General features: G+C 44.6%; 2 protein-coding genes and 1 pseudogene across 2 annotated transcripts; 1 reads left to right on the top strand and 2 right to left on the bottom strand.

Annotated features, from left to right (window-relative positions):
- Positions 1–707: 707 nt before the first annotated feature.
- Positions 708–2316, top strand: LOC120697612 (acyl transferase 15-like). Its single transcript, XM_039980887.1, has one exon. The coding sequence runs from the start codon at positions 771–773 to the stop codon at positions 2103–2105; it is 1335 nt and encodes a 444-aa protein (XP_039836821.1). The 5' UTR covers positions 708–770; the 3' UTR covers positions 2106–2316.
- Positions 2317–5038: 2722 nt separating this feature from the next.
- On the bottom strand, positions 5039–11800 carry LOC120697613. Its single transcript, XM_039980888.1, has 12 exons — positions 11502–11800; positions 11293–11376; positions 9817–9898; positions 9577–9644; positions 9103–9204; positions 8624–8713; positions 8242–8316; positions 8127–8159; positions 7738–7812; positions 5895–5945; positions 5468–5559; positions 5039–5378 (listed from the first exon to the last, which is right to left on the bottom strand). The coding sequence occupies exons 1-12, from the start codon at positions 11619–11621 to the stop codon at positions 5351–5353; spliced, it is 900 nt and encodes a 299-aa protein (XP_039836822.1). The 5' UTR covers positions 11622–11800; the 3' UTR covers positions 5039–5350.
- A 1618-nt stretch (positions 11801–13418) lies between these two features.
- Positions 13419–24634, bottom strand: LOC120697611 (annotated as a pseudogene).
- Between the last annotated feature and the right edge of the window lie 350 nt (positions 24635–24984).

The following is a 24984-nucleotide window of genomic DNA, read 5'->3' as shown; positions in this document are numbered from 1 at the left end:
CGAGCAGGAAGAAAGAGAAACAAAACAAAAGCAAAAGTAGGTTGAATATGAGTAGCGAGTGGAGGAATGTCAACTTCCATTCGGGTGAGAGATCCTCCGATCGTCCCCGCCATTGGGCTCCCACCGGTGGCCCACGCCTACCACCTTTGCTGTACTAACCTTGGATTGGATCTGTTTTGACTTTTGAAGGCCCTCCCTTGTACTCTGTCCCTGGTCCATAGCGGTGGCGGTGATCACCTGCCCTTAACGAACACCACCACCAGTCACCATTCACCAACTCTGTGTCTGCTCGTGCCAGCCTTCCAGTTCCATCACCCAAACAAAATTTCCTCAGGATTTTCAACCCGCTGACTCTTGCCGGGTGTCGTCAGAGCATCAGCCAAAAAGTTGGGCGACTTTTGTAGTCGCCAAACAGGACGATGTGCGTGCAAACAATAAACAATTTAACAAAGAAAATCCGGCACCGCGTTCGTCCGCTAGTCCAACACTTGCTAAAACAAGGCTATCCGCTGCTACACGACGTGTTTGAATTTCCCATCCCGCTGGTCAACCCGGCTCCACAGCTCTACTGACTATGCATCTGACCTCAGGCCACCTGCCGCCGTAAAACCAAAAAAAATGTCACGTCACACGTATTGGCCGGACACAGTTAAAACCTAAAAAATGTGCGTCTGCCAGCGTTGAATGCATCTGGTTTAAGAGGGGGTGGGGGTAGAGAGAGAGAGATAGAGTCAACAGCTTCGCGAGACCAGAGTGACAGTGAGTGAGACATGCCGATGACGATGGCCGTCGTTGTCACCAAGTCCTCGCCGGTGCTCGTCGGCCCGTCGAACGCGCCGCCGGCGGCCGGGCAGTACATCAACCTCTCGTCGTTCGACAGGGCCCTCGCCTTCTTCCCCGTCACGTCGTTCCACGTCTTCGACCGCGCGATCCCCAGGCCCGCCGAGACCGTGCGGGCCGCACTGTCCCGCGCCCTGGTCCACTACTTCCCGGTCGCCGGCCGCGTCGCCGTCGCCGGCGGGCGGCTGCGCATCGCCTGCACGGGCGAGGGCGTGGCGTTCGTGGCCGCGTCGGCCGACCGCTCCCTGGCGGACTCCGGGCTCCTCGACCCGCCCTCCGGCTCGCCGCTGCTGGACGAGCTCGCCGTCGGCCTCGCCGCCGAGGGGTTCCACCCCTCGGACCCGCTGCTGCTCGTGCAGGTCACGGAGTTTGCCTGCGGCGGGTTCGTCGTCGCCGTCACGCGGAACCACGCCGTCGCCGACGGCACGGGGTTCGCGCAGTTCATGCGGGCCGTCGGCGAGCTCGCGCGGGGCCTGCCCCGCCCGTCCGTCCTGCCCGTCAGCTGCGGCGACGACTCCCTCCCGGAGCTGCCGCCGCTGGTCGCCGCCATGGAGAACGCGCTGGTCCTGCTCGAGCCGCGGGACTTCGCGTTCCTCGACATCACCATCCCCTCCAGGTGCGTCGACCGCATCAAAGCCGGATTCGCCGGCCACGCCGCCGCCGCCCCCGCCGACGGCCCGTGCACCGTCTTCGAGGCGGTCATGGCCGTCCTCTGGCAGTGCCGGACGCGCGCGGTGATGCCCGACGACCCCTCGACCCCCGCGCCTCTCATCTTCGCCGCCAACGTGCGCAAGCACGCCGGCGCCAAGCACGGCTACTACGGCAACTGCATCACGTCGGCGGTGGCCGTCCCGACGTGCGGGGAGGTGGCGGACGGCGACATCAACGACGTGGTCAGGCTGATCAAGCGCGCCAAGCAGCCGATCCCGCACCAGTTCAAGCGGAACAGCGCCGCCGCCGCCGGTGACGAGGAAGGTCGCGGTGGCAAGCACAAGCAGGAGGGAGGTGGTCTGTCCGCGGAGCAGGTCGAGGTGATGTTCGGGTACAACGCCTTCGACGTGACGAGCTGGCGGAACCTCGGCGCCGACGCGGTGGACTTCGGCGGCGGGAGGCCGGCGAGGGTGATGTGCCGGATGGACAGGATGCCGGTGCCGCACTGCGTCGCGTGCTTGCCATGCAGGAAGGACGGTGCCAACGTGTTGGCGCGCTGCGTCAGGGAGGAGCACGTGGACGCCTTCCTTGGGGAGCTGGCCAAGTTCATCTGATGACTTTTGCTGACAAGGGACCTGCTGGTCCCTGCGCAGCTGTCAGTTGCAACTGCTGGTTTGGCTTGTTGCCACTTGCCAGAACGATTTGAGTGGCACGTCCGACGTGTCACAAGAGTAGAGACCTAGTATTAGTTTGTTAAATGGTGATTGTGTTTGCTTATCGTCGTCTTCCTAATGCATTGCCACTCGAATGGCACTTCTCGACTTATATTGGCACTTGGATGGAATGACACGTAATTTTTTTTTGTAAATTGCATCTACAGTACAACAACTTGTATGGTTGCATCACTTTAATCTAATAACTTGTATGATTTTATTGAAAATACCGATGATTACAATCTCTTGAACATGTTATGCACTCTAAGCCTGGTTCACACAAACACATTGCCTACTGATGTGACTATTTTCTAAATTTCGTGCAATAGAAAATACCTCATTGCAGTGCTTGCAGCGGGATTGAATAAGTTTCGGACCATGATAGATAGGGTCCATATCACTCCAAATTTCTAATTTTAGCCTCCGTAGTTTACTTTGTACGGAAGAGGAACCTGTAACATTGGCGTAAAAGAAATATTAATTTCTAATTTTAGCCTCCGTAGTTTACTTTGTACGGAAGAGGAACCAGTAGCATTGGCATAAAAAAAATATTGATTCTCATTAAACTGATAAAAACACTACAGGGCCTCTATACAATGACATTGAAAAAATGAGCACATAAACAGTAATTACCAAGTAATGGAGAAGGGGATGGGGACCTCTCTAGAAGTAGTGGTGGAGACGGTGGAGAACTTCTCGGACTATGTGCTAACACCACATGGAACGCGACAAATCTCAACTGTGAATTCCTCACAAAGAGAGACCTAACACTTAGCATCTTCTTCACTATTGGAGGCTTGAACCGTTTTGTTGCTAGCTGCTTCTTTTTACTTGTTTCTATGGGCCTCTTCAGTGGAGAGCTTCTCGAAGATTCTTGTTGATCTCCAGCAGCAGAAAGTTTCGCCCTCTTTGCTGTTGGTTGCCTATTTTTACTTGTTTTTGGGGGCTTCTTCGGGGGAGAGCTTCTGGGAGTTTCTTGTTGATTCTTGTTAATAGATGGTGGGCTGTCCGAGGAGCCCCCAACATCTTCTAGTTGAAATGGTGAGGGCATCGTTCCTATTCCTATTGTAAGCTGAAATGAGAAAACCAGTACTCAGAGCAACGTCGAATTAGAAGGGGATCGAGAACTCGCATACCTTGAGAGCAGTGTCGGGACGACCCTCGATGCGGCTTCTTGTGGAGCACGTCGGGATCGAGAAGTCCGGTGTTCATTGGAGACGGCTTTTTGGATGCACCGACGAGCAGGAGGGCGGCGGCGGCGAGAAGGAGAGGCTTGGCGTCGTTGAAGACGGCTTCATGAATGCGTTGACCGGGGAAGAGGAGGAGGCAGGTCGTGACGGCGGCAAGGACGAGGCGGCGGAGGACACCGAGGTGACGATAGCGAGGACGAGGCGGAGGACACCGAGGCGACGGCGGCGCTCCCACAGATCCCCTCGACTCTTCGAGCTTCCCTCGACGGAGGCGCTCTCGCAGGCCTCCAGGTATACTGCGGGTGGTCGCGGGCTTCCTGCTTTAGCCCAGCAGGCTTTTCAGGTTGATCCCACTTGAGCCCACTTCCAAAACACGATCACCTATAGTGACATGCTCATACATTTTTATGCTCATACATTTTTATGCTCATACATTTTTGTATGACGTGCCTAGCAAGCTGGTAGACCCACCTGCGCCTACCTGCATCCTTATTGCAAACCATGCAAATAGATGCATGAAATCAGTGGCAGAGGCAGGATTGAACCCCAGAGGGGCTCTCTTGTTCTTATTCCTCATCCTAGCCTCCCTTCCCTCCTTCATTCCTCAGATGGGGGAGAGGATCCTATGGAGCCGCCTACACCTAGGAGTGGTAACGGGCCATGGCCCTAATGGCCTCTTCACAGTCCAATAAAACTCTTAAATTTTTTAATTCAAAATGTTGGGTCCTTTACCACCCCAACCTACACCCCCTCCCGACCCATCGTTGGATCTGTCCCTAAATAATGTTGTTAAATGTGTGGTATATTTTACCAAGGTGGGAGGTCACGTGGACTATATCTAGGTGATATAATGGGCTAAACATACAACACAGGATATGATGTGTGTTGCACCACTCGATTTGCAATTTTTGCCGAGGGAATTTTTGCACGTGTCCGACGGGACTCATATTCAGTATTATTTTGGACTAATGGCTGTAGGTAGTTTAGCCTAATAGAAGGCTTTGGCAAAGATAAAAATAGAATTAACCTATTGCCGACCTGGAAAAAAAACGACGAGATGTCAGTTGGAGAATAAAATAGCTAGCTACCGTCAACCATTTTGTTTAAACTCTAGCCAATAGGGATGGAAAAAAATTCTAGCCAATAGGGATGGATGCAATTTTTTCAAAGCAGTTAAATCCTATACAAAATTTTAGTTTGGACAGAAACATTGTGTACTAAATGTTACTAAATGTAAAACAAAATAATCTGATATATATTCAAAATGTGGCATAATATGCTTGTAGTGTATTATGTGACCATACATGCACATATTTAACAAGTTCATGTGTCCATTTACATATTTCGCAACTTAATGAACCAAAATGATACGGCTTGTTATATGGTGAATGCAATTTACTATTTTTTTTGTGGGTAGAAACGGGCATAGACTGCACCATTTCTATTGATAAAACAGAAGTTTACAGAAGGCAAGCCCAGGAGACTGCTTAGTGTCTATACAGGGGCTCTAAAACGGAAAATTAACTGTACAGAAGTCTATGATAGCACCTCGTAAACTGATTTTGCGGCACCCCCTATATACAAGGACAGAAATGCATAACAACACGAAAACACAGGTCCAGGCGAATTAGCGGACACATCAAATTTCAAAATTACAAGTCTAACCACAAGCCAGCCAGAGTGTAGTCCATTTATTTACGGCAAAGTGCTGCCTCAAATTCTCATATCACAATGTGAAGCCACAAAATTTAAGCATGGCCTAATTTCCTAGGAAGCAACTACCAGCATTTGCACAAAGCTTACAGATTAAACAAACAGCACTTCCTGCAAGCAAATAAACTTTAGAAAAGGCTGCAGCTCTTTACATGTTTACTTGTAATGAATACCCTTTACAATAAGTCCGAGGGGCATGAAAACTTGATAGATGTTTTACCCTTGGTGTCAACTGGGGAGTAATTAGCTGACTGATTTGATGGAGCCCGACCTGCAAAAGTGCACACCAGAATAGTTAGTTTGAAATATACCAGGTTGAAGGCAAGATAATTTCTGTGCAAGAGATTCGGATCTTCAAACCTGTTTATCTTATCAGAGGAATCAGAGTCGTTGATTAGTGAATCAATGGTTTCCTTGCCATAATTCCCTGATTCTATTGCCAGTTGCAATCCCTGAAATGTAATTTAGCATCCATTATAACAACTTGCAAGCTAATTCGATTGCAGCAGACTGGTAATTAATAGGCATCAGTATCAGAGATATTTGGCTGTGCAGATCCCATCAAACTACCCGCATGCTTTGCTGTTAACTTTCATCAGTGTGAAGATAAGCGGGACACCATGATAAAGATATTTCACTCGATCATTTTCATAACAACCAACTTTTAGCATTTTCATAACTATTCCAAAGATATTTCACCACCAAATTTCTGTGTTGGTACTCAAAACATTTGCAAACCAAACTAAATGCTACGACCTACAGCCTCTTAAAATATGTAGTGACTAACCTGTAAGAATTTTTGACCTCCAAAGCGCTTCGTGGTCACTTTTGGGCCCTCCTGTAGCAATTTAACAGAACATGTTAAGTGAAATGAAGAAACAACCTGGAAGTTTGCAATGCTGTAGATATAAAACAGAAAGAGTCACGCTCAGGTCACAAGTGTAGGAATGCAGTAGAGGAACTACAATTAGCTCAGGTCACAAGTAGAAAGTTATGATGCTCAGATACTTCGGAACACTCGCGTATCAAATAAAAAATACTCCTCTGGTGTTTGCCTGACACCGATACCCTATACTGGGATACTTGTCAGACAAGTATCCAAATTTTCCATGGTTTAAATAGATGAAAGTAGTTCCAATACTTTTTTTATACCTCTATAACTCTTCCCTAAGAGCAACTCCAACAGCTTTTCTATTCTCATGGATTAGCTAAAAAAAATGGAAAAACGAGAAAAATGGACATCCAACAGCTTAGCCAACCAATCCAATTATCTATCCGCATCTGCATATCGTGCTTCCCGGGAGGCAAAAATGCCGAAGCCAATCGGGTCGGCATCCTCCCGATTGCTGTGGTCCCCACCCTTCGCCGAGTCCCCCACGCCACCCCCGCCGTCCCAGGCCGCCACACCGTCGCGTGCCATCGCCACCCGCCCGCCCTCGCCGTCGAGCGCCATCCCGCGGGGAGCTGGAGGCCGTGGCCGGCGGCGCACCCCCTGCACCCGGAGCTCACCCTTGCAGCCGGCGGCGTACCCCACAACCAGTGGAGCTCACCCTCGCAGCCGGCGGCGCTCCCCCTCACGACCCGTGGAGCTCGCCCGCACGCAGACGGCGGCACTCGGCCGAGCAGCCGACGGTGCTCCATGTGCCGCCATGCGACCATCGGCATCTGGCTCTGCTCCTATCCATGCCCACAGGCTCGCTGGACCTCTTCCGCAGCACGGATGCCGCCAGGGGCGCCTCCTCCTCGCCGGACTCCACCGCGTGCTCTCCGTGCTCATCCTCTTCCTCGCGCTGCTCGAGCTGAGCTTGCCTCCGCTGACAGGCTCCGCCGCACCAGCTCGCCTGGGCCCAATTCATCGCCGCCCGCACGACCTCCTCCACTCACCCTACCTCCCCAGCCGCCCAATCGCCTCCTCGTCTCTTCCAGTGAGCCGCCGCGCCGCCGCCGGCGCCGGACATCGCTGTCCGCCGCCGCACGCCGCCTCCAATCACCCATCCGCGCGAGCTTAGGTGAGGAATGGGTTCCCCTCACCTCGAGAATGCTCGCCGGCCTCTTCGCCATCGCCGGAACCTCGCCGCCGACGAGGAATCGGCCGGTCAAACCGGCGGACGGCCGATTTTGTCCGGGCCTGTGCGTGAGGTTTGGACAGGAGTTCAGTTTGAAGAGGCTGTTTAAAAAACCTGTTGGATTTGATCACCTTTTTGCTATCTATTTTATTTTACATAATAGCTAAATTAGAATTTTAGCTAGTTAGTTTTAGATACTCTGTTGGAGATGCTCTAATAGCTCCAAAGTCCAAACCTAATCACCAACTATGCTCATAAAAACTCTATATGCATGAGCATATAGTCCAGGCTGCTCCTTATCATTCCTCACAAAAGTAGAGACCACCTCCTTGCTAGCCCTTGCTGCCAGTCATTGATCTCGCCCCTAGAATCACCACCTTGCCTCTCTTTCTTTCCTTTTATATCAAATGAGCATTGAATTAGGTAGCAAATTTATTTCCATATTTTTATTATTTACTATATATATATGTGTATCCTCCTATCAGTGTTTTTGGGGAAATGGCACGTCATCGTATTGCGTATTTGTGTCCAAGTATCTGAGTAACAGAGTGGAAATGATCATACCAGGCGTTCCGGCAGCTTTCCACCATTTTGCTCTATGAATTGGCAGAGGTACATCACACCAGCACATGAAAAGTCCTGTTGATAAAGAGTACCTCAGTCAATATAAGAAAGACTGGTACAAGGAAATATTTATTAACTGGATGTGCATGCATCTGGTGCCCTTGTAGGCAACAGACCCACTGTTATGACTTATGAAAAGCATGCATTATGAACCTTTGGAAACTCCAAAAAAAAAATCATGGATAGAGTGCATGTAATACATTACACATGCTAAAATGGACCATCAAACTTCCTACCTTCAAACTTCTATTTTTTACTTTGCTATTTTAAAAGAAAAAACAACTGAATAACTGAAATAGCAACATAGGCTTTTGTAAGCGAAGGCCCACCTGTTTGGCTTCCATTGAATCAATTTTCCCATCCTGTAGAATTATAAAGAAATTATGTAAACAACTTGGCAGCAAGAACTAAATTTCGTGACCTTCAAATCAGGTACACACTTACCAGACCCCAGACCAATTCTTTGATGTTCTTAATTTCTGAACCGATAGTTTCAAGCTTCAGTCGTGCATCAGTAACCTGAATAGTGGAAATAAATGTTCAAAACCATATGACCAATGAAATCTCTTAGCACTTTTCAATGGATGATAGTATAATGAAGTTTAGAACATAATGATATCCAATTACAACAACAACATAGCCTTTTTTTCCCAAGCATGTTGGGGTAGGCTAGAGATGAAACCCGAAAGAAATAAGTTCAAGGTTCAGGCACATTGATAGCTCATACAGACACGGTATCATTAAGATAGGATGAAAAGCAAACCCATGTGCAAACAAACCCAAAATACTGAAAGAGTAAAAAGGTGTGATAATAAAGCAAAAGTACATCATCTCTTATTTGTCCAGATAGAGCTTTTTGCTGATCCAATTTATCATCCAACTTTTCAATGCGCTGAGTCAAATGCCTTTTAGCAGCCTGCACAAACAAGAACAAGGTTTAATTATTTGAGAACACACAGGTTCTTGTACAACAAACTAGCAAAAGGTGACAACAACGACACTCAGACCATTTGGTAGAAATACATAACCAACGACTTGGGAGGAAAGATCAAGAACCAATTTGATCCAATATCAATTCAAACACCTAGCAGTTTCTGGTGTATGTGCAAGACAAAAAGACCGTAGCCAGGGTACATTTAGAGTGTACTAAATTAAGATCTTACTACAGTAGTACCATACTAGAGAAGGACAAATTAGCAGTCATAGTGAACTCAAAATTTAGCTTAAATCAATATTTCATTTTTAGAAAGAAGAAAAAGGCACAGTTTCTGTGATAAGCAACTAAGAAGAACTATAAGTACTTACAGCAAGGGAGCTTTGCACTTGCTCCAAATGTTTAGTCATACTTGAAACAGCATTTGCCATGTTGCGCTTGGTGACATACATTAGATCTGAGAATGAGATGCCCTGGACAAGAACACTACAAAATGAGTAATAAGGAATTTAATATGCTTGTGAATATAGATGATATTTTCTTCTTAATATAATGATGCGCAGTTCTCCTGCGCGTTCGAGAAAAAATATAGATGATAGAGGAGGAATTCAAGAAGACAATTTAATGCCCCAACAGATAGATATAAAAAGGTACAGTTAATCATATCTGCTTTTCAGAATAGAAGGAAAATGAACCACACTTCAATTATATTAAGTTTACGACAAGAAATGATGAAACAGAAATGGGAGAAAACAGACAGATCCAGGAAAATTAACATATACTGTCAACAAGTTGCTAGTATCCAAGAAAACATAAAAAACTCATCACCAAGGCAGGATACATACCTTCCACCACATATAACCATAACCCAGTGCCCCTACAGTTGCTGCGGGTACTATCAGACCTGATACTCCTGCAAAGAGATTAAGATCATTGGTATTACATACATGCTACATCACCAAGGATATACGCTAATGTCCTGAAGACAAACTTATAGCATCCAGCTATCCTTAGTCAAAACTTAAAACTCAGGCAATTTAATCAGTTTGACTCCCATTTTTAAGTTCAAATCAAGCAAGACAAACCTGATGCTCCAGAACCTCCATTAAGAACAGTTATCGGGCGTGAAGAAGCAAGTTGTCGGACCTCCATTGCTAGGCGACGCACCTACAATGTTGGAGTTTGTATTTGACATGAGAAATCTGAATGAAGATGACCATTAAACATAAACAATTTACGTATTTAACAATGACAATTAATCATGTAGTTATTCAAACAATTAAATATCACGCGCAGAACACTGAAACCACATATAGTGCTGATTATAACCACATCATGACAGGGACTCTTGCTAATCTCTATGAATTTTTATTAGTACCAATTAAAGGAATTGATCAGATACAACATATAAGGGGGCCCAGGGCTACCCCTAGCCCGCCATTGGCTCCATCCCTGAATAGAGACATCAACCCGGTCTGCAGTCTAATTCCTCCCTAAACTCATTTCCCCTTAGAGCCCTACTTGGTGCAGATTATACCACTACTTCATAGTGATCTAAGGATTCTTAAATCCAATTGTGCCAATACCAACATGTTGCATTGCATCACAAAAAGAAAAACAACAATAGTAATAGCAGAATCATCATCTTAACTAACTTCAACCTATAAGGAAATTTAGATCAAATATTAACCTTTCAAATGTTATTTTCTGAACTGAGATTACTCTAATATACCTCCATAAAAAAAGCCTAATTCAGAACCCCCCCCCCCCCACCACCCCTCCCTTGAGAAAAATAAAGGTGGCGTGAGAGAATTCACAAAAGAAAAAAACCATGGGAGCAATGATCCAAATTTTATAGCAGCATAGTATGGTGAGTGCAGATAAAAAGATTTGTTTCCATGGTCATGGTAGTTGTTTGAGACAAGCATGTATGATGAGTGCAGATAGAAGGATGTGTTTCTACAATAATGGTAACGTTCAATATAAGCATGTGCATGCAAAAGAACAATATTATAACAGAAGTACACAAGCACAGTGGTGGACTGGCACCGAGAACTGGGGATCTATCCTAGAGACTAGACGATACAGAGCACAGTAAACTTGGCAAATATTTGATGATCAAAATCCTCAACCGAACTTCACCAAAGGAAAAGTAGACACCAGAATAACAAAAAAAGAGTCTCAGCCAGCATAGTGTGTGGTCAGCCTAGGATCTAGCATAATTGTTCTCCCTAATATTTCTGTTCTTTATTAAAAAGAAAAAAAAAGAAAAGAAACTACTCGGGATAATATTTACCTCAGACAATTGGAACACAGATATCTCCCAATTAACATGACAATAACATCAAACCGGATACAGTACTGAATGCGTGATGCATTTTTAGTTTTGAGTTGACCACTGATAGAGAAGCCGGTGCATTGAAATAACGGGATTGCGGGAACATTACAAGATGTCCTGCTGAATCTGAGAGGCAGAAGCAGGCACTCACGTATCCGCACAAGTGCACAACCACATCCAACATACTAGCAAGTTGTTTGAAGTGCAGGGAGATCACACGCACCTGCGAGGTGAGCGCCTCGTTGAGTTCGGCATCCGCGTCTCCAGCACCTCCGCCCTTCCCCTTGCTTCCCTTGTCAAGTATCTCCTGCGAACCCACACGTCACAAATCATCAGAACCAGAGCATCCGGGTCGCCCCTCTCCCCGGATCAGGACCGGAGGGATCACAGGCCGCGTCCGAGCGCGACCCGCGTCCGGAAGACGCGACGCACCTGGAGCTCGCCGAGAATCTCGGCGAGGCGGCCGTTGCGGAGGACGACGGAGCCGGCGACGCCGGCGCCGACGAGGACCACGACCTTCGTGAGGCCCATGCCCGCCTGCGCCATCGCCATGGCTACGGGCCGCCCGCGTAACTGGGAGGTGGCGGCGGAGGAAACCCTAGCTCAGGGACCGTCGAGGTGCGGCCGTGCGCGGCGTTGAGCTGGTCTGGTGGAGAGGGCGACGAGAGGGGGGCGTCGGGAGAGAGGGGTGGGGCCTACGTGGCGGCGGGAGAGGAAAGTCGGTCGGCATCGGCACGCACCAGCTGCGCCTGCGGAGGTAGGAAGGAACACGACACCGCTCGTATTTTTCAGATGACGTATACTGGGCGTTAACAAAAAACCGCCCCAAGTAACAGATCCTTTTTCAATAATATATTTACTCTAGAAATAATTACTGTCACAATTAACCAGGAGCTCAATAGAGGCGTTTATTGATGCTATAATGCACCGTGGAATGGACATTTTGCTAATTTAAAAGCACCCACGATAATACTTACTCCTTCCATTCCAAATTATAATTCGTTTGACTTTTAAGACTTCAAATTTGACCACTCGTATTATTCAAAATTTTGTGCAAAATATCGGTTCTTTTATTGTAATTTGCTTTATTTATAAAAAAAATTCAAGAATGATTTAAATTTGACTATGTTTGTACAAATTTTTAAATAAAACAAAAGGTCAAACTTGGAGTTAAAAAGTCAAATGAATTATATTTTTGAAATTGAGGGAGTATATAATTATGCTCTCCTAATATGTTAAAAATTCGTACCTCCCATATTTTGTTCTCTAATGGACATAGTAGAGGGCTTCCCGTCGCACCTCCTTTAATGTTAAAGACAGCCATAGTGAAGATCTTCACTGTCATGTTTGGATGCTTTCTTAGACTTTATGCTTAGAGCATCTTCAAGAGTTTTTTTTTTATTTCGCTCTCTAAATCATCATTTGAAGAGTCATCTACATATTTCTATATATTTTCACTTTCCAACAGCTTTTTTATATCTTGTTTACACTCTAGAGAGCCATTTTCGCTAGTCAAAAAAAATAGAGAGCCATTTTCGCTATCTGTCTTTGGCTAGCGAGAAATCCAAAATAGATGATGAGTATATTTGGATAACCACTTAGTGAAGCTCTTGGAGGGCCATCAAAATCTCTATTCCTAACAATGGAATGGATATAGAGAGTCTCTTGGAGTATCTGTGAGAGTATATAATTATTTATGACGATTTTTATTGAGTGGTTACGAGTTCAAGCTTATTGATTTCATGTTAAAAGTTTTAAAACATACATTGGCCATATGTTTCCATTTATCAAGGGGAGTCGCATGACTGTAGAATTTTGGTTGGACTTAGAAAGAATAGAGAGATATGTCTGCATATTTTTAAGTTACCAAACGTGTCGGGATCGTACAAGAATAAGTATATACTCCCTCCGTTTTTATTTACCTGTTGTATTAGCTTTTGTCCAAAGTTAAACCTGATTAACTTTGATCAACATATACTTCATCATTGTGGATCCAATAAAACAAATTTGGTATTGAAGATATTTTTTATAAGCTTGGTCAACGTTTGCTAAATTTGACTTAGGACAAACCTAATACGATATGTAAATAAAAAGAGATGTAAACTCCATCAACGTCTCTAAATGGGCAGAAACAGATGTAAACCAACAAAGCCTGTAGGCGTGAATGTTTGCTAGAAAAGGCTTATGGGTGGTATCAACATTTTCCGAGTATACGATCTAATGTGACGATTGAAAGAGAGAATTTTTTTATGCCATGTGGCTTCTTATGAAATTCTTGCATTAGATTGATGACCAGCCGTGATGCTACTGCCCTGATTTTCGCATCGGACTATGTCAGGCTGACGCATATCATGCACAGATAGCTATTGTACATACAATTTCAACATGTATCACTAGTTCACTATCGCTTCTATGTTTTCAGCACAATGATGGCAGCACAGAATATTTTACCTTGATGTCACATTAAAAGTTGATAGCGAATAGATTATATGGTACTTCTAGACATAAATGATAGAACTAGCAGCTAAGATACTAGATTGGGTGGAACTTGGAAGATTCAAAAGCTACTGTAAAATTCCTCGCTCAGTTTATATTGATGGCTCAATAATCCTCCTCTGCACTTAACTATCAAAACGAGGCCACCTTCATTCCGACCCATCGCCGGAGCCCTGCTGAGTGGTTGCACCGCGGTAGGCGGCAGACTCTTCCGCATAGCGTTGCTTGTCGACCTGGGACTGTTCAATGTATGGTTGCCTCTCCTCAGCTGCAAAATCGAAATAATAGGAAACGATTAGAACGAATAATATCCACTACTGTCATGGACCCAGGGTGATATCTCTAAGCAAACACATGATCACCAGTGTTTGTACAATAGCATTAGAAGTATGTGCCACAAAGGTGGGATGTTACCTGACATCTTCTGCCACCTCTCCCCGAGCTTCTTCGCGATCTCTGTGGTAGCCAGTTTGGGATTACTGCTCTTAATATTCTGAAATTGGAAAGTGCCAGTTAACATTCCCACATGTACCTCACCTATTTCTGCTTAGCAAGTGACATGAAGTAGAGAAAATAACAGAGCTCGGTCCAGGATTCACTAAAAACTGTCAAAGCAGGGTCTTGATAAACGGGCAAAATGGTTTTTCTCCTAATTTTGTTTTATTTTGTCAGCAGTATAGCCTACTGAATTTCAGGGTTTTAAGAAACTTACAGCTCGCTCAGCCTTTGAGAAGTACATGAATGGAGCTATTGCTCTTTTAGGGGCATTCGGATCTCTCTTCTTCTTTGGCTTCTTTTTCTGAGAACCTTCATCAGGCACGCTCTTCTGTTTCTTCTTCACTGGCGGCTTTGAGCTACTTGCTTCCTTCTTGGAAGACTTCTGGAACAAGTGGTTCATTAGCACGTCCCATTACCACAAAGGTTCTGGTTCAAACTCAAAATGCTACTATGGTGTTCTGTAAAAAGCAAATTTAGTCACCTCCTTTTCTCCCCCGCTCAAACTAGCATCAGAGCCATCCTCATCAGAATCATCAGTAGGAGATCCACTATCATCCTTGTCTGCCACAAAATCTTCATCCTAATGTTGAAGAGATTGCACAAAAATGTAACATACAAATGACTAAGGGAACTCTATATCAGAATATTAATTAAACCTAGACAATACCTCTTCGTCACTTTCCTCATTCCCAGCCTGATTTTTTATCCTCTCCAGATGTGGATCGACAGAATCATCATCAGTACTCTGAAGAACAGCAGTGACACCACCAGCTCTACCTTGACCATCTCCAAGATTCAGAATTTTTATGTGCTTACCACTTGAAAAATTATAAATTATAAAGAAAGAAAAAAGAAGGTAACATCAGTTTCTTAAAAATCATGGTGGCTACAACGATGATTAAATCAGCAAAAACATAGCAAATACCTGATGAAGTTGAACAGGTTATGATATTCGTTCCTTTGGATGTTTCTGAAGAGATGTTCTTGATCATTTTTCAGCTTTACCAGGAGGTCAAATTAATGAGATGAAATACTAGCACCGCCAGCACCATGACGCTCAAATTCAACATATTCAATCTGCAGCCAATAACAGCTTACCATAAGACAAAAATAAACAAATAAATGAAAAACTATATTTTTTTATCTTATTCTTAAAAAACGCACCTCCTCATGAGGAATGAGTGTAGGGGGTTTTGGCAGAAAGAAAAAGCCCTTTTCAAGTGGATAAAGCAAACCATCTTCAGCTTTAAGCGATGATTTGACTGCATATCCATCTTGGCAACTGCGGAATGTACTTGGCCTTGTCACCTTAGCACCAGATAAGCCACGAAGGACCATGGAGAATACCTCATGTATTAGACCCTACAAATAAATCAATAACCCAAGAGAAGTAGACATAAACAAGGTTATAACTAGCACTCGAAGATGCAAGCATTGTAAGGGATAAGGATATTAAAACCTGGAGTGCAGGGACATATGAAAATAATATAAGAATCTACAGTGGTAAATAAAAAAACCAGAGGGTTTGGCTGACCTAGGTTTTGCACAAGAGAAAAAAAATCCCTCTCACAGACACAGGGATAAGTGTCCTCCGCACGTGAGGTTGAGTGTGCCCAATCAGGCGTCGCATTCAGGGGGGTATTTTCTCAACTTAGTTAAATGCAGTGGGCTGTCTTAACCCGCCAGTTGAGTTTTTTTTAAGGTCAAGACAATGCTGTGTTTAGTTGCGAAACTTCGACAAATGCAGTTAATCAACCCCCCTTGCTTGCAAGGAAGAGAACAGTAAGGATAAGAAAGCTTGCACAGTTCCATTATATTGAAAATAAATGCATGTAATTATTAAAAGACAATCATGTGAAGGAAAATAGGAAATATGCAAACAGGCGTATGGATTACCCATCACAAGTTAGATAGCCAGTAAACATAAAATGAACATATGCTAGTATCCCTTCAAATGATGCAAGCATAGATTACTTATTGAAAGCAAGTAACTAAATTACCCTGTAAGAGCTCTCTAGCCTATCCTTGTATTTTTCAGCCAAAACCTCCTCACTTAATGTCAGTTCCCTTTCAACCACTGTCTCTGTCTCAAACTGTTCATAAAATGAGGAGATTAAAATTTCTATTGAATGAACATTTGATTCAATTTAGTGTGAAAATTGAATGGTAGTACAACACCTGAATAACAATGTGAGGATATAATGTTTGTCCTTTGCGAATTGGTGGGTCAAGCGTGATAACCACGAAAGTATGAGGGTTGTGTGACTGCAAAGGTGAAAAGGTAAATCATGAAATCATATATATTAGTTTGCAGTCAGTATATACGCAACAAAAGATCATAGCATATATAAAATAAATATGAAATAAATGTAACCTTTGGTAAAACAAAGAGGCGAAGAATACTGCTATACTGTATCTTGAAATCATTAGCTTGTCCTTGGAGTCGCAAAAATGACTGATGAAGCTCAACACTGTATCGACCTCTGAATGGAAAAGGAGCATTAGCTACTTTTGTAAAAAAAATAATATACATTATATTTAATGGAGCAGATGTCCAGCTGTAAATTTTCCTACCTTGGTGTAAGAATTGCAATTCCATCGAATGTAGCAACAGCAGTCTCTGAGGAGCCCCCACCATCAATTTGGACTGATATAACCTGCCATAGCATCTACAAGGGAGAGACATTTCACATTTTCACGATTTGCACCATGTATGCATATGTTTTTGTCATCTTGTTCTTACAAGCAACCTCACCTGAGCTGAAGTCTGTCATGACTACCATGGAGTCAAGACAAGACGTCGCCACTGTATTACGTCTTTGCAAGTAGAATACGCATTCTATTCTTGTATCGCTGACCGATGGGTCCAGCTATTGTAATCGAACCCGGCTTAAACCTGACGGCGGCTACCGCAGGAGACGTGTTGTGATTGAGAATAGAGAAACTACTCGAGGGCGTCAGGGTTCTTCGCCCAGCCCGAACCCTACCGAATTTGATCTCCTCTCTTGTGATCTCACGCTGCTTGATCCGAAGCAGCCACGGGTGTATCAAGTGGTATCAGATTCAAGCTTTCCTCGGCATTTCCTTTGATGATCCGGTCGCCTCCACCCTCACGGAGTCGCCGACCTGCTCCGCCGGGAATCGCTCGATTGCGGCATCCCCGCCCCGCCATCGACTTCCAGTCGTCGGCGGCCACCGCATATCGCCGGTTAGTCGTCCCGGCGCCGTCGATCACACCACTTCGCGCCGCCTAGGTTGTAGTTGGATCGGGCAATCGCGTCCGCGACTTGGGGTTCCGCGTCTGCGAGTCCCCGGATCTGCATCACGGGCGCTACGTCGAACACTTCGACGCTGTGCGTGGGTTTCCGGTGAGTGATTACTGCATTCCGTCGGTCTAGCGGATCTGCTCGGGCCTCGTTGAGGTGCGTCAAATCGAGCAGCACTCCCTTTACTTGCGGTGTAGTCACCACGGCGCCCCCTAAGCCCTCCGTGCAGACCCAAATTCTCCTCACACAAATGGAGGAGCGTGCTCAGGCAGAGGATGCGCACTGGGACAGTGTCATGGAGAGCCTAGATTTGTTGTTTACCAAGGTAGCAACTATGGAGAATCGCCAGCAGCGCGTGGAGACACAGTTGGATGTTTCAGCGCGGGTCATGGAACAGGTGTTGCTTGATCAACAAACGTTAGCCAAACAAATGGAGTCCACAGGTAACGCAGTTGCTCAGTTAACTATCAACCAGATGAGATCTCGACAGGACAGGTCTCCAAGCCCAGCCTCTAGTGACAGTACAGATGAGATTGCCTTTCGTCAGCGGCAGCACACACATACTAGGGGTCCAGTTCCACAGCCTGGCCGTGATGGTGCTCCACCACACAGAACACACCACAAGGACAGAACTGGACAGGGAGAACAATATCATTCTAGGAATTACACACCTAAGATGCAGTTTCCCTCTTTCACAGGCTCCAACCCAAGTATCTGGAGGGACAAATGTGAGGACTATTTCAGAATCTTCAATTTACCAGAAAGTCTGTGGTCCACATATGCTTCATTACATATGGATGATAAAGCTGCAAAATGGCTCAAGGTCTATAAACTGAAGAATGGGCTAGGTGATTGGTCAACATTCATTACTGCAGTGGAACAAAAGTTTGGTAGCAATGATTATAGGGAGTCTCTAAACCAATTGTTGGAGTTACAACAACACACTACCCTGGAACAATACATCTCAACATTTGAGGATCTTCAATACCAGGTGGCTATGCACAATAGTGAGCTGGGAGAAGTGTTCTTTACCACACAATTCCTCAGGGGTCTGAAACCAGAAATAGGCAATGTGGTCCAATCCCAAATACCAGAAACTTTGGACAAGGCAATGCTGTTAGCCAAAATTCAGCAACAGGTTGTGGACAAAGGGAAAAATAGATGGTCCAAACCAGGGAACAATTACAAAGCAGCTATTCCTACTGTCAAACAGGATGCAAAGGGTACTGCTACAACTAGCCCACTATGGAAGGAAAGGCAAACAAGAGATTACCTGAAAGCCAATGGGTTATGTTTTTATTGCAGAGAACCTTGTGATGCAAATCATGCCAAATCTTGTACCAAAAGACCCCACCACCAACTAAATGCCTTGTCAGTAAATGGTTTGGATGCAATCCTAACAGAGGAAGTAATACAACAATTAGAAATGGAAGATAACCTAGCTTCTGAGTTTTGTCAGTTATCCCTTAATGCATTAGCAGGGACTGCACAAGGGGAAGCACTTGTGGTGAGAGCCTTAGTACAAAACAAGGTTATGCTAATCTTGGTGGATAGTGGCAGTTCTCATAGTTTTATCAATCAACAATTTGTCCAGCTCTTAAACATTCCAACACTACCCATGCCTGCACAACAAGTGAGATTGGCTAATGGTAACACATTAACAACAAACACCTGGATTCCCAAACTGGAATGGTGGAGTAATGGGTATACAGTTCAGACTAACATGAAAGTTCTGCAGATGCCTGCTTATGATGTAATTCTGGGCTATGACTGGTTGAAGGCCAACAGTCCTATGCAGTGCAATTGGGCTGAAAAGACTCTGCAATTCCAACATAAAGATCAACAGGTTACTCTTCAGGGTATTAGGCCAGCTGAAACTACTATCTCTGAGGTATCTGTCACACAAGTGAGAAAGTGGGTGCATGGGAATGATGTCTGGGCCATGGCAGTGGTAGAAGAAGTACCTGCAGAACACACTATAGAGCAGAACACAGTTATCCAGCAGCTGTTACAACAATACCAAGATGTGTTTCAGGAGCCCCAGCACCTTCCACCACATAGGTTCTATGATCATCATATTCCCTTACTGCCAGGGTCTGCTCCTGTCAACTCCAAACCATATAAATATTCACCTCATCACAAGGATGAGATTGAGAAGCAAGTGAAACAGTTGTTGGCTGCAGGATTGATCACCCAGAGTTGTAGTCCTTTTGCCAGTCCAGTATTGTTGGTTTTGAAGAAGGACGGCTCCTGGAGATTTTGTGTAGACAACAGGAAGTTAAATGACATCACAGTTAAGAACAGGTTTCCCATGCCTTTGATTGATGAAATTTTGGACGAATTAGCAAGGACAACATACTTCACCAAACTTGACATGAGGTCTGGTTATCATCAAGTCAGGATGAAACAAGAGGATGAGTTCAAAACAGCGTTCAAAACTCATCAGGGCCATTATCAATTTCGGGTAATGCCTTTTGGCTTGACCAACGCCCCAGCAACTTTTCAATGTATCATGAATGAGATCTTAGCTCCCTTCTTGAGAAAGTTTGTCATGGTGTTCCTAGATGATATTTTAATCTATAGTCCAGATTTTGAAACTCATATTCACCATCTCACACTGGTTCTGGATAAATTGAGAGAGAATCAGTTGTTCATGAAGGCAAGTAAATGCTCATTTGCCCAAACCAAATTGGAATATTTGGGACATATTATTTCAGATAAAGGAGTTGCTACAGATCCTAGCAAAATTGAAGCAATGATTACATGGCCAGTACCCACTGCAGTAACAGCTTTGAGAGGTTTTTTGGGATTGACTGGATACTATAGAAAGTTTGTGCAACATTATGGATTGATAGCATACCCCCTTACACAACTTTTGAGAAAGAAACAATTTCAGTGGAATGCACAGGCACAGCAGGCTTTTGAATAATTGAAACAAGCCATGGCTAGCACTCCTGTACTTGCTTTGCCAGATTTCAATGAGCAGTTTATAGTTGAGACTGATGCTTCAGATGTGGGGATTGGGGCTGTCCTCATGCAAAAAGGTCAGCCTATAGCATATCTCAGCAAGGCATTGGCTCAGCAACACAAACACTTATCAATCTATGAAAAAGAATTTCTGGCATTGATTATGGCAGTCGAAAAGTGGAGGCAATACTTGCAACATCATGAGTTCATCATTAGGACTGATCACAAAAGCCTGACTTATCTTACTGAGCAAAACCTACACTCTGATATGCAAAGAAAAGCAATGAACAGGTTGATGGGCCTTCAATTCAAAGTGGTGTACAGAAAAGGTAAAGAGAATGCTGCAGCTGATGCTTTATCAAGGGTTGGCTACCTCTTAGCCATTCAAGCAGTGTCAACCATGCAACCAATATGGATTCAGGAATTGTTGAATTCCTATGCTACTGATCCCAAAGCCCAGCAGTTACTAACACAATTGGCCATAACTAGCCCAGATGCTAAAGGTTACAGTTTAGACAGAGGAGTGATCAGGTTCAAAAACAAACTTTGGGTAGCTCAAAACTCAGCACTGCAGACCAAGATTATCACTGCTTTCCATGCTAGTGCTATTGGTGGACACTCGGGGGTTCAAGCAACATACCACAGAATTAACAAGTTGTTTCATTGGAAAGGACTCAAGGTGGCCGTGGAGAATTTTATCAAACAATGCCAGATTTGTCAGCAGGCAAAGCACTTGAACACTAGTCCTGCAGGACTTTTACAGCCACTGCCCATCCCAGAGGGAGCTTGGCAAGATTTATCAATGGACTTTATTGAGGGACTGCCAAAGTCTGAAGGATACACAGTGATTCTGGTTGTGGTGGACAGATTTACAAAGTATGCACATTTCATTCCAATTAAGCATCCCTATACTGCTCACACCATAGCACAGTCAGTCTTTGATAACGTAGTGAAACTACATGGAATGCCTAAAACTATTATCTCAGACAGGGACAAAGTGTTCACAAGCATCTTTTGGAAAGAGTTGTTCCAATTGTTGGGTACACAATTGATGTTCAGCTCGGCATACCACCCACAGACAGATGGGCAAACCGAAAGGGTTAATCAATGCTTAGAGATGTACTTGAGGTGTGTGACTTATGAGGCACCACAGAAATGGAAGCAAATATTGTCCCAAGCTGAATTTTGGTACAACACTTCATTCCATTCTTCTATAGGCTGTTCTCATTTCCATGCTCTCTATGGATATGACCCAACTACTGGTTATTTACAAGTGCCCCTGAAGACATGCAGCTCGATAAATGAGAGGGTGCAAGAGTTACAGAATCAAGCTGTTGTTCTGAAGGAACAGTTGTCTAGAGCACAAAACAAGATGAAGCTGTCGGCTGATAAGCATCGATCTGATAAAGAGTATCAGGTGGGGGAGTTAGTCCTGCTGAAATTACAGCCTTATGCTCAGTCCTCCTTGGTTAACAGACCTTATCCAAAGTTGTCATTCAAGTACTTTGGGCCTTACAAAGTCACAGAACGGATTGGTCGGGCTGCCTATCGTCTGGACTTGCCGGAGAATAGTCAGATTCACCCGGTGTTCCATGTGTCCCAATTGAAACCATTTTTGCATAACTATACACCTGTCTTTTCTGAACTTCCTAAAGTTGCAGAATTGGACATTCAAGATCTTCTACCGGAGGCGATCCTGGAGCGCCGACTCGTCAAGAAAGGGGGTAAAGCGGTTCCACAAGCGCTTGTCAAATGGTCCAAGCTTCCTGCTCAAATGGCTACGTGGGAAGATTGGTATGTCCTGAAGGAGAGATTCCCGGAGGCGCTTGCTGCAGGTGCAGCAACTTCTTGAGTCGGGGGAAATGTCATGACTACCATGGAGTCAAGACAAGACGTCGCCACTGTATTACGTCTTTGCAAGTAGAATACGCATTCTATTCTTGTATCGCTGACCGATGGGTCCAGCTATTGTAACTGAACCCGGCTTAAACCTGACGGCGGCTACCGCAGGAGACGTGTTGTGATTGAGAATAGAGAAACTACTCGAGGGCGTCAGGGTTCTTCGCCCGTCCCGAACCCTACCGAATTTGATCTCCTCTCTTGTGATCTCACGCTGCTTGATCCGAAGCAGCCACGGGTGTATCAAAGTCCGATGCTCATCTCCAATGAATTGAGTATTTGAAGTTGGTACATGAAAACTTAAATCCATCAGCGAATCTTTCTGCAGTCAAAGCAAGGGAAAAGACTAGATCAGCTGTAAATGTAACAATCATCAAATATAGACCATTAAAATTACAGCTTTTGTCAATGGATCTGCAATTCAATGCAATCAAATAGTTGAAAAGACTATCTAATGACTAAGCATGGGAAAAATTAATGAAACTGACATAACAAATACAGAAAAATCATTTTTAAATAAATAAGAGATGCTATGGAATAAAATAATACGGCATACGTATCAATCAATGATATTCGGAAACATAAATAATCCACTTCTTGATTTACTCCCAGAAAATAGTAAGGTAACGAAACAATAAAATTTAACAAAACTATAGCTGACATGGATAAAGAGAAACACATTCTGGTAAACCACAGACCTCATTAGCCCCAGTAGTATCATCGACATGGAACTCTAGGACGACATCTGTTTTCCCTTGCATCTGACTCTGCGACACATCTACTAGAGAGACTTCAAATGCTTCCTTTGAACCGACATTAAAGCAAAGCATATTCCCTAAAATGGAAAGAATAGTAAAGGAATCAAACTAAAACAGAGGTTGTCAAAAGGCAATGTAGCACAGAAAATGCCACAGAAAACTTGGCTAACCATTTATTGCAATTCCACCCCAGTTATGCCCGCTAATGGAAAGCTGCTTCTCCTCTGGTGTGATTCCAATGTTCTTTTGTATGAAGTTAGTCAGGCCGCTAACATCCTACAAAGTAGTGGAATAAAACTGGAATCAAAATATACACCGGTTTCAATTATCTGAAACAAAAATAGGCACTGGAACAGATATCAGGTGTATGATAAGAAATCCAGAAGCATTCTCATTTTTCAGCATGTTTTCAAGTTAGCAATAGGGATAAACCAATGGAGAGAATATGACCTGTTCACGGAAGCCAAAAAACCTGTAACAGAGGCCTTCCCTTGTCCCAACACTAAGCTGATAGGATTTAGGAATTCTCATCCATGTCACAGATATGATATCAACTTTATCAACCTCAATGATCTTTCCTCCCCCTTGCTTCTTCCATGCCAGTCCTCCTGAATAAAGTTTGAACTGCCCAGGGTTCTACATCACAAGTCATCAATGAGAATTTCATCATCAATGAGCATAACCAACAGCGCTAGGAGTCATAAAAAATGATGAGTCACAAATGGAATTGGTTGGTTCCTACTTCCCAAAAAAAGAAAAAAGAAAACATCAAGAGTAGAGGCAAAACACACATCTCAAATTTGCAATAATGAAACAAAACGCGTTTTAAATAAGTATGATAAACACTGATAAAGCTAGAAAGATAAGAATATTAATCCTTGAACAAGTGCACATATTCAGAACAAAAGGATTTAAATATTTTGAACTTTTGTAAACAGTGGAGGCCACAGGTTATGAACTTATGATCTTCCCGAAGGGTGCAGCGATAGCCCAGTAATTGCAAGTTGATTGGCCCTTCGGTTTTAGGGAACATGGTTTGTGAAAATGCAACAACACAGGAATTGAGTATATTATCTTAAGATATCTCAAGTTACGACTGATGCTAAATTGGGTAATAATTTGATAAAGAAACCCAAGAGTTCATTTAGTTGTTCCAAAGGCCTACATTGTTCGAGGAGCAGTTCCGTCAGAATTTCTCAAAAGTTTTCACATGGCCGTCGAGGAAACCCTAACGCATGATTTCTGTGAAATCAAGCGCCGCACGCTGAGACGCCAACCAACAAAATTCCCCGCGATCCCAAACCCCGCAATCAATCAGAGCGAGATCGCCGCCACGAAATCGAAGGCAACAGGCGGTACTAGTAAGCCCTGACTAAACAAGCCCCCGACTCGCCTCTGGTAACTAATCGCGGCGAAATGAACTCGAGAAGGGGGATGGGATCGAGGGCTCACGCCGCCGCCGCGGCCTCCAAGGGAGATGTTGTTGAAGTGATGGCCGTCCGTCATCTCGCTCGCCCGCGCCGCGCCGCGCGCGCAGCCGCCGGTGGCCGCCGCCGCTAGAGCCGCCTCGATTCGCTTTCGCGTGGTCTCGTCCTCTCGCCGATCGCCCGTGTGTGTGTGATCGCGGAGCTCTGCTCTCCGCGAGGAGAAGACGGCTCCAGTTTTTGGGTGGGGAGGGGAGCGGAGGGGAGCGGAGGCGAGCGCGGCGCGTTAATATAGGCGCTTTCGTTTATACGGGGTCTGACAAGTGGGGCAGTTTTCGGGCAAGCCAACGAAAAGGTTTTATGCATGTCCCCATTAGTGTAGGCTAATGACAAGCAAGTCCAACTTTTGCCACTAGTTTCTAATCTTTCTTTAAAAAAAAAACTGCTTCTGATACGATGTGTATCATGAACTGCGTGTGAGCAAAATAGTGTATATATGCACTTAGTCGGGATAAGCAACAACTTCAGTTGAAATATATGCACTTGTTTTTTAAATGCAAGTACGTGAAACATGTCTAACATGACTTTAAGTATACATCACGCTAGC

Source organism: Panicum virgatum, chromosome 3K, assembly GCF_016808335.1.
Source record: "Panicum virgatum strain AP13 chromosome 3K, P.virgatum_v5, whole genome shotgun sequence".
Lineage (NCBI taxonomy): Eukaryota > Viridiplantae > Streptophyta > Magnoliopsida > Poales > Poaceae > Panicum > Panicum virgatum.
The sequence above is the reverse complement of the archived record's forward strand: the minus strand, read 5'-3'. Positions and strand labels throughout refer to the sequence as shown.